General features: G+C 34.3%; 1 protein-coding gene across 9 annotated transcripts in view; it reads right to left on the reverse strand.

Annotated features, from left to right (window-relative positions):
• Positions 1-15,235, reverse strand: part of Cobll1 (cordon-bleu WH2 repeat protein like 1) — a 143,099-nt gene that overhangs the window by 21,398 nt on the left and 106,466 nt on the right. For 8 of the 9 annotated variants that reach the window (XM_074070979.1, XM_074070977.1, XM_074070980.1 and 5 more), the window contains 3 exons: positions 14,929-15,165; positions 705-855; positions 206-268 (listed from right to left, as the gene is read on the reverse strand). In XM_074070979.1, the coding sequence (XP_073927080.1) occupies positions 206-268; positions 705-855; positions 14,929-15,165 (451 nt within the window). The remainder of the gene's footprint in view (positions 1-205; positions 269-704; positions 856-14,928; positions 15,166-15,235) is intronic. The other variant, XM_074070978.1, reaches the window with a different exon arrangement.

The raw sequence follows: 15,235 nt of genomic DNA on the forward strand, positions 1-15,235 counted from the left end.
AAAAAAAAACCCAGGAGACAAAATAGGGACTGAAATTTTCAACTCTGCCAGTTTCATACTCTAATCTCTAATCCTGAGGGAGAAGAGGAAGGAAAGAGAATCCAGGTCATGACCTAAGTTTTGGGAAATTTATACCCAAGGCATTCTAACTAGCTTCCGCTCTCAACCGTCAATAATCACATAACACGGAGTAAAGGTGTCATACCCGGGCTAGGCAGTCCTTCAGGAGAATTTGCTTCCAAAGCACTGTCTGGAGAAGCTCCATCTTCTGATTGTAGGGCGGAAAGAAAGAAGCAATGCAATTTGTAAATAAATCATACTCACACATGAGACAACTCCTTAATAGTTTGCTTGCTATTTTTATATAACTACAAGTCTTGTAGAAGTCCTTTTACCATCTAGCTGTGACAGTACTAAATTTTACAGATTACCATTCCTACATGTATTAATAATCCTGGAATGGCAATCTCTCTCTCCCAATAAACACTAAAACATGCTCATTTTAGGATAACGAAGCTGTACAATGTTTCCATTTTATGTTGTAGATTTTTAAAAAGCAGTAAGTGAGAATAATCAGGGACTATTTTAAAGCCTAAGTGTTATCATTTAATAACAAGAACTAAGTTATGACCTATATAGTTTCTATTTTCTATATTAAACAAAATGCAATAAAAACGTAATGTTAGTGAGGAAAATAGCATTACCAGTCACATGACTATTTTCATCACTTTGATGCAGGGCTATTTTGGAGGGTGGTGATGGTGCTTTTCGTTTTGTCCTTTTCAAAGACGAATTCCCAGATGAACTACTGAGCTGCAGCGAGCCTGTCCTCACTATGCCCGCTTCACAGAGACTCTGCAGAAAACAAAATGACCAAACATAATCCTGTATTTAGAAATTGTAAAAGCTGCAAATTTTAGGAAGGCACTGAACTTTATAGCAAACACATCATAACACCGAAATGGAACATAATAGCAATTCATTTAAAAATCACTTATTTTTGGAGGATAGCATATGCCATGTGCAGAAGCTAGGGTATGGGATGAGTAGGTAAAGAAAAATAAAATATGTCCTTTCTTAAAGAAAGGATAGGACAAAAGACTAACATGTAAGTAACAAGTTTTAATATAGAAGGTTTCTATGTAATACCGTCAAAAACTTTCAAAGAAAAATCTAAAGAAATGATTGGATGTAAAGTAAAGGATAAAAAATGAAAGACTTACTTGCACATTAATAGATTCATTAATCAATTTCTTTTTAGTACCAATCTGTCAGTGAAAAACATTTCAAAAATCTGTATCTCCCAAGGTAAGGTCATTTGAGGTTAAGACTACAAACAGCTACTGCTCACACAACTGGTGACTACAGTACACCCTAGGGCAATCCTGCTCAGCGGGCTGCCCGATGCCTGTTGACCAGTTGCATATCATCTTTGCTCTTTCTTTTACAATAAAACTGCTAAGAGTTGTACATAGCTGTGCCTCCAGTTTCTCTTTTCCCATTTGAGTCCCTCCAATTAAACTTTTCCCAACCCTTGATCCATTAAAACTTTCTGTCAAAACTCATTAATGGCCTTGACCACAAACAAATCAGTGGTCACTTCTCAAAATTCATTTTATTTGACTTGTTAGCATTAAACACAGTTGACTGCCTTGCAAAGATTCTTTTTCTTAAATTCTAGCATACCATACTCCTTACTCTTCATAGACCCAAGCTGTCTGACTAGTAAGTTATCATTGTTCATTACTTTTCATCTTCTGATCAATATCAAGGAGACTTGGGACTCAGTCCTGGGACATATTCACCTAGGTATCTTTGCTTATCCTCCTGATGCACTCATCTGTTCTCTTGCTTTTAACTATTATTTATATGCTGGTGAGTTTCAAACTCACATCTCCATCCTGGACCACTATTCTAATCTCCACTTAACATTTAAGGCCACTTCAAGTTAGCATGTCTAAAACTTAGCTCTTGATAATCTTTTTCCTCCCTTCTACCACCCCAAACCAGAAAGATATCTAGTTCATAGAAATTTCTCAATAAATATGGGTTCAGTGAATGAAAAATGAATAACATATTACCTTCTTTGTGAGGTAAATAAGAAGCTTTTATAAACTTGGACTAGGAGTGAGTACAGTTTGGGTCATTCCAATCTTACAAAATAATACATCTAGGGGAAGTGAACTAATTCATAAGAAATGTTCAGTCTTTATGCTTGCTACACACCAAGAAAAATTTGACAAATTTACTATTTCATAACTTTCTAGCATTTCTGCCAGAGGAAAACAGATGCCTTCCCCAAAAGAAAAGCTTGATCAGTTATCATCACTGCCAACTGTGTGAGGTGCTCAAGAGAAAGTGGTTCACCTCACAGGGATAGCAGGTGTTTGACTATAGAAACCTCACACTAACATTTCCTTAAACAAGGGTGGGACAAAGTGGCACCAGAGTGACCTTACCAATAATCAAAATATCAAACCTTTTTCCATTCCAGTTGGGTAATAGCTATAGCTAACGCCACTCCACTCTTGCTGGCACATTACTCTGTTCCTTCCTCCAGAACTCTTCAGAGAGCCCCATAATCTAGCAAGAAAAAAGCTAAAATCTACATACATACCCAGATTTTGGTTCAGAGTCACTAAGGTCAGTTCTGATTAGATATTATTATTACTCCCCCAGGGTGGCATGGGAGTAGATCCTCAACTGACTTCAGAAATAATACAAGAGAAGGGCCCACTGCAAGAAACAGCTGAAGAAGAAATGAAGGGAAGAACTAGCAAGATGTAAATATTGTTTTGAGCAGTATATAAAGGTTAAATAAAAACCTTTCTATTGAGCTGCAGGTGTGGCTCAGGTGGTAGAGCTCCTGCTTACTGCAAGGTCCTAGATTCAAACCCCAATTCCCCCAAAAGTCTTAACTAATATCTTATAGAAGTAACATTTAGATATCAAGAAGATTAAAAATTTAAAAAGAACATGCCACTTCACTTAAAAATGTATCTACCTAAAAATCAAATACAATAGATATTTCTTGATTAATTTACTTCTATAAAGTCATATTAAACTGCCACTCCTATTGCAGACCTAGTTAGTAAGGAAGAATGCAGTAGGTCATCAATAGCTGCTGAAAACAAAGTAATAGTGACATTTGATTTTCCTCCTAGTCGCATGTATCTCATGTTTTGATGCTTTCATGAGGTGTAAAATAAAAACATTTTCACTTTTTGGCCCCATTCCCAATCACTGTCACTTATGGGTCTTTTCCAATACTTGATAAAAAACAGTCATGACATGAATTTTTCAGGCAATAATATCTGGTTAGGCATTAGAGCTCTTTAAATTTGGGGTATAATAAAGCAGATAGCATAGAAATAAAGGGAGAAACTTTTATTCATGGACTCACAAAATTATATGAACCAACCCATAACTCAAATCCAGACTGATATATTTCATTTATTGGTCTAGAGGTCTAATACTAAAGCTAACATCTTTGTACAAGATATTTATATTTCTACAGATAAAGACTTTACAACTTGTCAACATAAACAAATTACAGTTTGAAAAATGCTAAATTTTATACAAAGGCATTTTATGAAGGAACACATACTGAAGGGCAAAGACATGGACACTTCAAGAAGTGTATGTTTTATAATCTTATTCTCTAAGATTGACCCCCCTATAACCTGCTGAGTAGATACACACGGATGACCATTTCCAGAGCTGCATTTTTGATCAACTATGACAAGAAAGAGGATATTAGGGGAGAATATGAGGTAGACTTGTAATAGTTAAATTTAGTGGTTAAAGCCTATTAAATTCAAAGCCAAAATTTAAATTTAACAATAGGTATTAAATGGTACAAAGGTAGCAGCTTTGAATAAAGAACTGAGTTGATATACCAAAAAATGAAAGCAATGTCTATTTTGTTTTGATATTTATAAAGAGATCCAAGAAAAACTTCAATCAGCTAAGATACAGCCAAAGAAATTTTCACTTATTTTGTGTTAACTAAAACATCATTTTTAGATGACTTGGAAAAAGTTCTTGGCCTTAAGGAAGAGTTCAATATATACTAAATGTATCCTTTTTTTTTGGGTGAAAGTCTGAGGAGGAAATGGGGGTTATTTAAGTTGGAAGTCTACAAGTATTTCTTGGCTAGAGTATAGTTAAGAAGGCTGATATGTATTTGGTGTATGTGTAGAAAATACATATCTAATACACAAGATTAGGTAGTCTCTAAACCCAAGAATACCTAAGGATAGAAAGGACTTACTAAACTACCACAGTTACTTAAGTATTATACATCAGGACTTTCCAAATCTATCAGTTATGTTACCCAGTATTTTTTAATGTGAACTTGTCTAATTGGAAAGAGGCTTACAGAGGGTTCACAAGTTGGATGATGGCACACCATAATGGTACCAAGCAATTGGACTTTGGAGTCAACACCACGAATTGAACCAAGATCATGTTATTTCTTGTCTCTGTGATCATCAGCCTCCTCATCTATGTCAAAAAGTTGGCTGGGATATGTGTTTATAAAAATGGAACAGTGCCTAACACATAGCACACACTCCAAAAACATTTTTACATTGTATTTATCTATTTTAATGAATGTTTAAGTGTTAAATAAGAAAATGACAATTACATTGTTAAAAGTATAGATATAAATAAAAGGAAGTATTTATTTTAAAATTGACTTTTACCTTTGGTGATAGTGGCAGTGAGAGTCCTACTGGGAAAAATTTCAGTTAAAATCAACTTAAAAGCGCAACAGTGCTCAGTGTTCAGGGACCTGTACTTAGTATACTGCACAGGCCACTGTATCTAAAATCTCCATGTTTAAGTCACCCTAGGTCATTTCCTTATACCATAGTTAAATATTTAACACTACTTGGTTATATCTTGATGATGAATACATGCATGTGTAACATAGTATCTAAATTTGAAATATTTCATAGACAAATTTAATGTTAAGAATTCAAATTATAGAACTGCTAATAAAATTATATCTAGAGATCATCAAGAAGGTTAAAAATTCTAAAAGAACATGGCTTTAGCTTTTACCTACAAGATACATTTCCTTTGGTCAAATTATGACTAAAGTTTTAAAAGGAGATGGAGATTAAATTACTTTTAAGTTTGAAGGGTTTGCTAAATGGGAAAACAGGTTTCTACTTACTAGTAGAAACTGCTTTGGTTAATCATTAAGTTATTCAATTATTTACTTTAGCTAAAACCACTGATAAGTCTGCCTGCCACTAGCAAACACTGCACCTGTAACAGGAATGTACATCACTAAACTTTATGATCTGTGAAAAGGAAAAACAGAATCTACTAGCAAAGAAAAGTGGCAAGATCAGGTTGAAAACCATGCCAGATAGTTAATCTCCCAGAATTCACATCCAGATCAGAATTCACTGTTTCAAAATAGGACTAAATTTAGCTGAAAGAACATAGAATTAAATGGTGTTCAATAGATGTGCCCAGGACTAACTGCACTAGGTATCAGAGCACTTATTAATGAAATCAATATATCCTGGATACAAGTCTTAAAGAACACAAAGAAATATTGAATTAGGGGAAACAAACACAGTAGTCCACTTTAATGATGTTGTTAAGGATTTCTATTAGGATATTTTGGAACATTTGTTTATGATTTTTATATGTGGGATAGGTGGGGTTAGTAGAGAGAAAATAAGCAATTGCTTAAAATTATTTTAAAGCTCATATTTTTCCTAACTGACGTACTCACATTATTCTTAACCAACCTGAAAATTATCAATAAATGCTATGTAACAGTATTAAATACTTTATGGTTAACATCTACCCAAATTTACCATGAGTTATATCCCAATGGCTGACCTTCCAATATAACCAAGACTCTTGATGGAAGTACTCTAAAATAATTTTGGAACTTAGTAAAGCAATTGTCATAAATTTATTATGATGTAATAATATTCAGTAAAGTAATAACATGTAACATAGAAGTCTGAGGTATCAAATTTGCAAAAAAAGGTAAGCTGCAAAGGAACGTTTTTATAATAACAAAATCAGTTTTACTGTTAATTTGATCATAAAGCGAGAATACTCTCATATGAGATAAACAATACATAAATTAATGAGAAAAAAGAAAAAAATCACTATAAATATAGGTCATTCCATAAAAGTGTGTCTACATTTTCATGTGGATCTCTGACACACATATGCACACATGCACATATGTGCATGTTTTATCTCATGTTGGGTGAAAGCATACATAGCAGGTATTTTCTTTATTATTGTGTCTTTTTAAAAAAAACAAAATGTTATCTTTTGATGAGGCAGGATAAATCTATTTTCAATGTATTGATTCTCTCTGTTCTATACTTGTTTCTTCTTTGAGCGTCAATTTCTCTCCAGTTCTGAAAATCTAGGGCTTATATGTTCCATTTTCTTATTCTCTAGATTAACCTGCTTTAAGATTCTTCATTAATAATACTGAAAGTCTTAGCTTGTTGAGATGAACTTAGATCAGGAAAAATCATACCACATCAAACGCAAAGGGATGGAGAAATCAGAGTAGCATGTCAGGAACCAGACAACTGTGATGAGGCAAAGGAGAAATGGGACAGAAGCATCAGCTTCTGGAGTTCTCTAATCGACACTATGACAGCAGTCATCTATTCTGGAGGTTTTGATAGTGCTTCTATCAATCTGCTGAAATAAATACTAATGACAGGAAGCAATAATATTAGAGCTGGATTCACTTCCAGGTGTTCTAAATAGTATCACCACCACTAATATGTACTTTTTTTGTTTCAAACTTAAGCCATTTCAGAGGATTCCAATTGGCTGAGCTTGCCACTATATTTCTATCATAATTGACTAGTTTAAAATTCATTACTAGTCAGTGATGACATTTGCATCCTCTACTTATCAGTTCATTTACCCAATCACATCTTCATCAAACCTAAGTCCTCTCTACCTCTTTGAAGTAATGCTCATTATGTTACAATCTGGAGACCAGGAACGGAGATGTCATTATTTAATGTCTTATATAGCTATATTTTAGGTTTCAGAAAGCCTCAGAGCACTAGGAGTGGGCATCATGGTCTGGTTAGCACTGATCAAAGCTCCATATAACAAAGACTTTCACCTGTTAAAAGCCAAATTTAAAAGATAATCAAAGGATAGGATAATTTTATACTACTAGAGCTGGAAGAGACTTGAAGAAATTTAGTTACAAAACCTCATTCTACAGAGGCAAAAACCAAGCCATGGAGAAAGTTCAATGAAGATGAAAAAGATGATGACAAAAATGACAAGGACAAAGAACATGAAAGAACTATCAGTGAATCCAAGACTAACTCAAGCCAAGTCAAAGCTTGAGTTGTCACAATGTATTTCCTTCCCAGTCATTCTCTGTGCAAGAAGAAAAAAAAATACAGTTTTCAACTTATATTATGTCCTTGAAAGGTTTTTACATATTTCTTCTTGAGAGATGTGTGCTTTCATTTCATCAACCCTGTAATACTTTGAGAGAACATATAAACAAGTCTTACTTGTGGTAACCCTTTGCTTTTAACTTTGTTTTTAGCCCAAAGATGCGGTTCTTGTTCCCTAGTAGTACATCTTGGATGAAACAATAAAAAAATAGGAAGTACCAGAAGAAAGCACAACCCAGGATTAATTTAAAAGACAGTGGATGGTGCTAAGCATGGCTCAACCATGATCAGGATAAAAGTGGTCCTAGGGACAAGTTAGGAGAATATTAAACACCCACAGCTTAACTGAGTGAAGCAGGGATAAAGCAAAGGATCTGGGACTAGCTCAGTTTATCCCAGAAAGGGAGCCCAGGATGTATAGCACCCTTTATCCAAGGAGCCTCCCAATAATCTTTAACACTGTAGCTTCAGGAAAGAGCCCTGCTTCTCTTCACTCTGGCCTCTGTTAACACATGCTGGTTACAAGACAAGGGAAAGTATCCCTATGAGGTACAAAATACCACACTGAGGGAAGACTAAGTAAACTTCACACATATGAAGACTGGTAAAGGAACCCTCCCAATACCAGTGATTTTCAGTGTTCTCTTATGAACTCAGTGTGCCACTTCAGGGAGACACAACTTTTGCATATTGACAGGTAAGGAAGAGAAATACACATTGATATCATGGAGGCGCAATGATTCTTTGAATAATATTTTTCTTTCAAGTTTAAAACTTTATAGTGAGCACAGTTCTTTAATTTTGGAAGTAAAACTGACAGAAACCTAAAAGTACTGATGATAGGGCTTCTGTAAGAATAAAATGCATAAAGTTCTTAGAACTGGAATAACAATAATAAATAAGCATTCCCCACTGCTTTTGTTTTAGTGACCATGACCCCTTGAAGAGAATCTCATGAAATCTATAGTGACAATGTATACATTATGTCTGAGAAAGATTAAATATTATACTATGATGGAACATATCTCTACTGAATGAAACCAGTCATATTTTTGGAAGTACAGACAGTTGTAGTCTGCATATTAAATTGCAAATGCTATGGTAACCACTGTTCCTTGGCAAATGTAGAATTGTAGAAGTGTGGTCCACTTTCTATATAACAGGAGAGTGAAAAGGAAAAGGAAAATAAAATGTATGTGATAACCTGGGTTAGAAAACTTAAACGTTATGAACTGTTACAACAGTAGCACAACCTTAATTACTCTGTGGGAAATAACTAGGTTTAAAGTCTTAATTAAGTAAAATAAGAACATACTTGCTTATTTCACAAATACATGAAAATATATCCTCTTATCTGCTTGAAACCATGTTAAGTATAAAAAAGATAAAGTTGGGTAAAAGATGAATATGAAACATTCCTAAAAAATTAAGGCAGTTATTAAAAATGAATACTCTGGGTATTAAATTTCGCTTACACAATTCTAAATGGCAAAAGTCTCAATTTCTCAATCTTTCAGTGTTTGTAGCAGAATGTAAAATGTGACCAAGTAACATACCCAACAGAGTCACAACCCAATATCCCAAAGAAAACAATGTACCATGGTAGTGGCCAGGATAAAAGCTGCTTGCTATTGTATACATACAATTCTAAGCTGCAAAGCCATATGAAACATGACAAATGAAAGATTTTCCAAAAGCTTCCGGGAATTCTATGGCCTCAAGATTACCCACAGCTTCTTTTCAACTCTTCTAAACCCTCTTCTTCAAATATAAAATAGGCGTGAGAGGCTAATTTATCAGTAAGACTAGGACATCCTTTAGCCACTGATTTTATTAAATGTGTGTTTCCTAGACAGAAGCTAGGTTTCCAAACTTGGTTTTAATACCAGAAATTTCAATCACTTTCAGTTTAAGTCAATGTCATTGCATTTCTGACTTCATGTTTCACACATGCCAATCTTATCGAACATAACTATGTACATTTTATACAGTTATACATGTGATATGGTTCATGTAAATCACATGAGCCAACTACTATATATCTTGTTGCACAAATACCATTTCAAATCACAAGGAAGAAACATATTTCACAAAATTCTCAGAAAGTTTCAGAAACAACTGCAACAAAATTTCTAATTGGAATGTTTTCTTTTCTATGAACATATTCGTAGAAGGTAGTATATTCACCTTCATAGGGAAAATGGCAAGTGACCTGAGAACATGTAAAAGAGTACAGGAAACTTCAGGGATATAAAAAAAAAAAGACATGGTAGCATTGACAGTGAAATATATCTTCTATAAAATTTATTCTTCAAATGGAGAAGATTTTAGATGCAGAAACATTCCAAGAATGGTCAGGATAAATTATTCTGCTAACTTGGAACTCTGGAAACTACACAAATCAGTTGTCAAAATTTGCAAAAACTCAACAGCCAGTTATGTGAATAATTTCAGGGTAAGCTCTGAAATCACTAACCAATGTCTTAATTTGCCAATATTGAAAAATGTCCTAGAGGAATGGTGCAAGTCATTAAATATGAACAGCCAAAAAGTGTAAAAGATGTGTTTGACAATTTTTCCCAAGATAAATTAACTAATCAGTCAGCGTTAACTAAGGCAAACATATTATTAGTGGCTACTTAAAAGAACACCAAAATAAACTAAAAGTTCAAAATGAATAAAATTGCTAATTATTGACCTCTTTGTCAAGCATTACTGATATTTATCTCACTAGTCCTATTTTTCTGTCTGTGCTCACACAAAATGGGCATTATAACTATTTCCAAAATTTCTTTTTTTTAAAGGATGCTGGGGGGGTGGGGGAATGGAAAAATTAGAATGTTGTACTTCTATTACACAGCGCACCCTTGTGGTTTATTTGGTAGCAGACAATACAAATTATATAAAAGTCTATCTGAAATTCTTTTGCACTTAGAATAAATTTGGATGTATATTTTTCTCTTAGCAATGTTTTTTCCAATGTGCTAGTACTCTGAATGACTAAAAAGAGTGACATTAAAATTTCAAGTTCAAAACTGAATTGTTAAAATAGATTTAAAAATGTTTAAATGATACCGAGTATCTTTGATTTTAAATTTAAAACAAGCAGTAAAACTCATCCATAAATTGACATGCTGAATTTGCTAAATATTTACACATAAAAATATCATTTCAAGGGCTAGTTATATTTATATGCATTACCTAATACATAGTGTAAGATTTTAGTTGTTGATTCTTAAGTTTTCAATATAGACTTATCAAAATTCTCCTTTGTCTGTAGAAGCTTTATCACAATTCTCCTTTGTCTGTAAAAGCTTTAGGAAAACATTGCTAAGAATCAAATTACTATAAAAGCAAATTTAAGTAATCTTTAAGCTATCCAAATATTTTTAACAATTTACCAGAAATTCAAAAGAAACACTTTTTGTGATATGCATATAATAAGACATTCTTATCGTATATACTATATCTGTCTATGTGAAAGCTTAGGTTAAAGTTTACTCATCAATTCTCTTGAACATCTACTGTGTTAAAGAGTTTTGCTGGGAAACAATTTTTACCCTCTTCCTGGGGAGAGGAAAAAAGGAAAAATTTTAAAATACTGTATACTTTAAACAGCTATAATTTGACCCTAATATTTATCAGAGGATAGGGTAAGTAAGAAACATAACATCCTTTAAAAGGGGTTATCAAGATGGGATCCAGTGGCTCATGCCTGTAATCCTAGCTAATCAGGAGGATCTCAGTTCAAAGCCAGCCCAGGCAAACAGTTACTGAGGCCCTGTCTTGAAAAAACTCATCACAAAAAAGGGTTGATGGAGTGGCTCAAGGTATAGGCCCCGAGTTCAAACCCCAGTACCACAAAAAGGTGGGGGGGGAGTCATCCTTTATGCACTGATTAGGATATCTAAAAAGTGAGGCAAAACACAGTACATGGTACATGCAGCACACTTACACATTATCTTGAGAAGCATATACAAGAATCTGTTAACAGTAGTTACCTCTGAAGAATTTGGTTGGGGACTGTACTGTTTTGTCCTTTAGAATTATATGAATATACTAACAATACATATACATATAAATTAAAATATACAAGGTGAAAACGACAAATTCTGAGAAAGCAAAGATTATTATGTGTTGGAATCTTCAGAAAATCCTCCATTAGATAGGTAAAAGAATGGGAATCAGCTGGGTAGGTAGAAATGAAGATGAGGGGGATGCATTTTCCATGCTGACAGGCTGGGAAGCAGAATTGCACAGGAGCAACAATGAGTCAAATCTGGTTAGAGTTAAAAGCAGCCTGAAAATGATGAGGAATTAAAGGTTAAAAACAAAATTATGATCAATTTGTGGAGGAACTTGAGGCTCAGAAAATCACAGCTGACTAAAGTTTCTGAACTGGAAAGTGATAATTAAGAAATATAAATGTGCCAGTTTACCACACTCAGAGCATTCTGAAGACAAGTTAAATACTGGTTCTCTTCTTACTCTCCGCCCTGGATTTTTCTAGAAATGACTTCAGCAGAGGGAACAGAAGACATTACCAGGGGAGACTAGGTGAAAGACTAGTCTCTAATTAGGTGTGAACAGAATAAGACAAAAACACCAGAGATGACCTTGAGTTTTTTCAGTATGGGAGAAAAAATGGGGTTGGTTTTATGTTTTTAATTTTAAAATTATTTTATTAGCATAAAAAGAAGAGTTTCATTGTGGCATTTTCATACATGCATATAATGTACTTTGATCAAATTTATCCCACTATTACTCTTTCTTAAGGTGCTGGTTTTAAATATCAGCATATTTAAAGGTAATGATAAGTTAAAAAGTAACTATTAGTTTGAACTGCAATAGGAAGAATATTAGGACTGGAAGTATAAATTATGTATTCTAGGGCTGTCATAACAAGTTAGCATGACTTTGAGGCTTAATGCAATAGAAAGCTATTCTTCCATGGTTCTGAAGGCCAGGAATCTAAAATCAAAGTGCTGACAGAGTCATGATTCTTCAGATGGCTCTTCTGTTGTCTCCCTGGCTTCTGGTGGCTCCTTGCATTCCTTGGCTGTGTAACAGAAAACCATGCTCTGCCTTGGTCTTTACACACCTTCTCCTTTGTTTCTCTAAGCCTATGTTGTATGTCTTCTCTTCTTAGAAGGATACTAGTAATTAGATTTGAGCCCAACTTAAAACCAGTATGATCTCATCTCTAAACTTAACTACACCTGCAAAACTCTATTTAAAAACAGCACATTTACACGTTTTGGGGCTTAGGACCTAGATATATCTCTTAGGGGGAAGTTGAGAACTCTCAGCCCATGAACTCAACAGAATAGGTGGCTTCTCTTAGAAAGTAAATTACACATTGATTCAGAAGATACCCCAATGCAGAAAATGGGTGAAGGAAGTGGTAGCAAGAAAAAGTAGAAAAATAGGTGAAAAATATTAAAACTAAGGAAGATGGCAAAATCAAGACCAAAAGATGATTCATCACATCAAATATGACCACAAATTTAAAGAATAAGTGCTGAGATGCCTAGACAGGCATGAATTCAAGTGTGTGTACATGTGCACATGCACACAGTGACAAACATAATCATAAATAAATAGTTCATTTTCTCTGGGGAAAAGCATAATTTTGAGTCTTACTGAACAATACATCAAAGGACTATCCAGATGTCCAAATCAAAAGGAAAAATAATTACAAAATTGTACAAAGATGTGTAGTTTGCCAAAGGCAACATGCTAAAAAAAAAAAAGGAAAGATTACTTAATACAGGGGCACCAGCTGGTCATAGGGCAGAGGATGAAAATCAAAAGGAACAGCTTTCAGTGAGGTCACTGGTAGCATAGCCCAGAATTTTGAGAGGGAGACTATTAGGAAGACAACCTAGACCTCTTGTGTATCCAAATACAAAGAGAAGTTTACTAGAATAGATTGAATAAGGACAGCTAAAACACAGATTTGTAAGCAGGGGATAAGATTATTTTTGCACACAGAAAAAAGATACTATGGTAGCTACTTGAGAGTATAATAATTTACACTCTTATAATAGTTTTACATTAATTAAACATATAAAACAATCCTGAAAATGATTTTTCCTGTGAAGAAATTTAAAGGGGCTACAAGCATAAAATGAAGTATTTGGGACCTGAGTTAGCCCTGTTCTCCTTGCTTAGTTTCAAGCTGTTTCTTGCTCATGTCCAGGCACGCCATAGTCTCCACATTTGCAAATCTCTTAACAGAGCCCTTCTGACTAATGTACTCCTACACACGTTAGAAATGAACTCAAGAATCACCTCTTCTGTGAAACTTCACCCAACTGTGAAGCAGTTGCTCTAGAAGACTTCACCAGGAAATAATTCTCTCATTGAAAAAGAATCCTCCTCCTTATTTATGAGGTTATATACCACAAACATTAAACTAGGCAAGAAAATCTTAAGAAGACAGTAGCTGCTTTTTCAAGTAACTACTAGGGTTCAGCATTTTAAAAAATAATTTCTACATCTTTGAGTTGCTACTTTTTTGGCAGTATCAAGGCTTACACTTAAAAACTAAAGTCAAAAAATATTTTTTAAATTAAGGATATGTACAAATGTATAGTGGGTGTTTGTGAGGAGTTTGTCTCCTTGAGCATTTACTTACCAATGAGTAAATAAAATCCTTTCTCTAAACACAAGAAAACCACTCAGTGTCCTAAATATATTAAAATAATTTATGCTTTCAAAGTTGCTTAAATCATTCTGTCTGATTACAAGTCATAGAATATATGGCCTCATGTTCTATCACGTTTATCTAAAAACTCACAGAGTCCACGTGAATAGTTCAGAATTCTTAGGCATGAAAAGTAGCTTACAAATAGATTGCTACAAAAATGTAAATCTCAGTGAAATTTTAGGATTAAAAAGAGTAATGATAATTACGTAAATAATAAAACTTTGAGAGAAAGTTATATCTAGAGCAATCCTCTGAATACAGGAAATATAAGCATAAATGTAACTACAATATATTCTATCAAAAGGGCCATTAATAAAAATAGAGTGTCAATATACCAGGTAGCACCATACTTTCCCATGGAGAATCTCAGAATTTCAGAGTCAGTCAAGATACAAGCAGTAAGAGACCCAGGTATGTATCACAAGAAAAAGATATATTGCTGTTCAAATTTGTTTATTATTTGAAAGTAATAAAAAATTCGTTCCTAATATATGCATCAAACAAGAGCCCCTGGTTGAGCTTTTAGTAAACCAAGATTTCAGGTTTACAGATAATTTATTTGCTTAAAAATGAAAGCTACTCAAAATTAACAGCTATTATTTACTGCATACAGGCCTATACAGAGTCCTCCCTCAGTACCAATCTTTATAGTAACCAGATGTTCATCTTATTACATATTAATAACTTACTAACTTCCTTAGTGAGTCCATGTGGAAAAAGACAAATTAGGGGAAAAGAAGAATAGATGGTCCCCTGTCTCATCCCAAGACATGAAACAAACCAACTCACCTTATCAGTTTCATCCACACTTAAGGACTTTAGCACACAAGAAGGTGGCTTCTCTTGGATGTTGCCAAGGTCATGGGACGTGCTCTGGGCGGCTGGCATTGGAGGCAGTGGAGCCCGTCTTTTCTTGGGCGCATCCGATGGCAGGGTGTTCGAAACATATGGTTTGGAAAGGGTATTGGATCTCGTAAAAGATGGGCGGTGCTTGTTTATTAGTGGGGTTGCCGGAGCACTCGCAGTCTAGTCAAGAATTAAAAAGCAATATCAATATGTAAATTCAAGATAAAAAGATACAATGAAAATGATCTCA

Source organism: Castor canadensis, chromosome 4 (genome assembly GCF_047511655.1).
Source record: "Castor canadensis chromosome 4, mCasCan1.hap1v2, whole genome shotgun sequence".
In the NCBI taxonomy this organism is placed as follows: domain Eukaryota; kingdom Metazoa; phylum Chordata; class Mammalia; order Rodentia; family Castoridae; genus Castor; species Castor canadensis.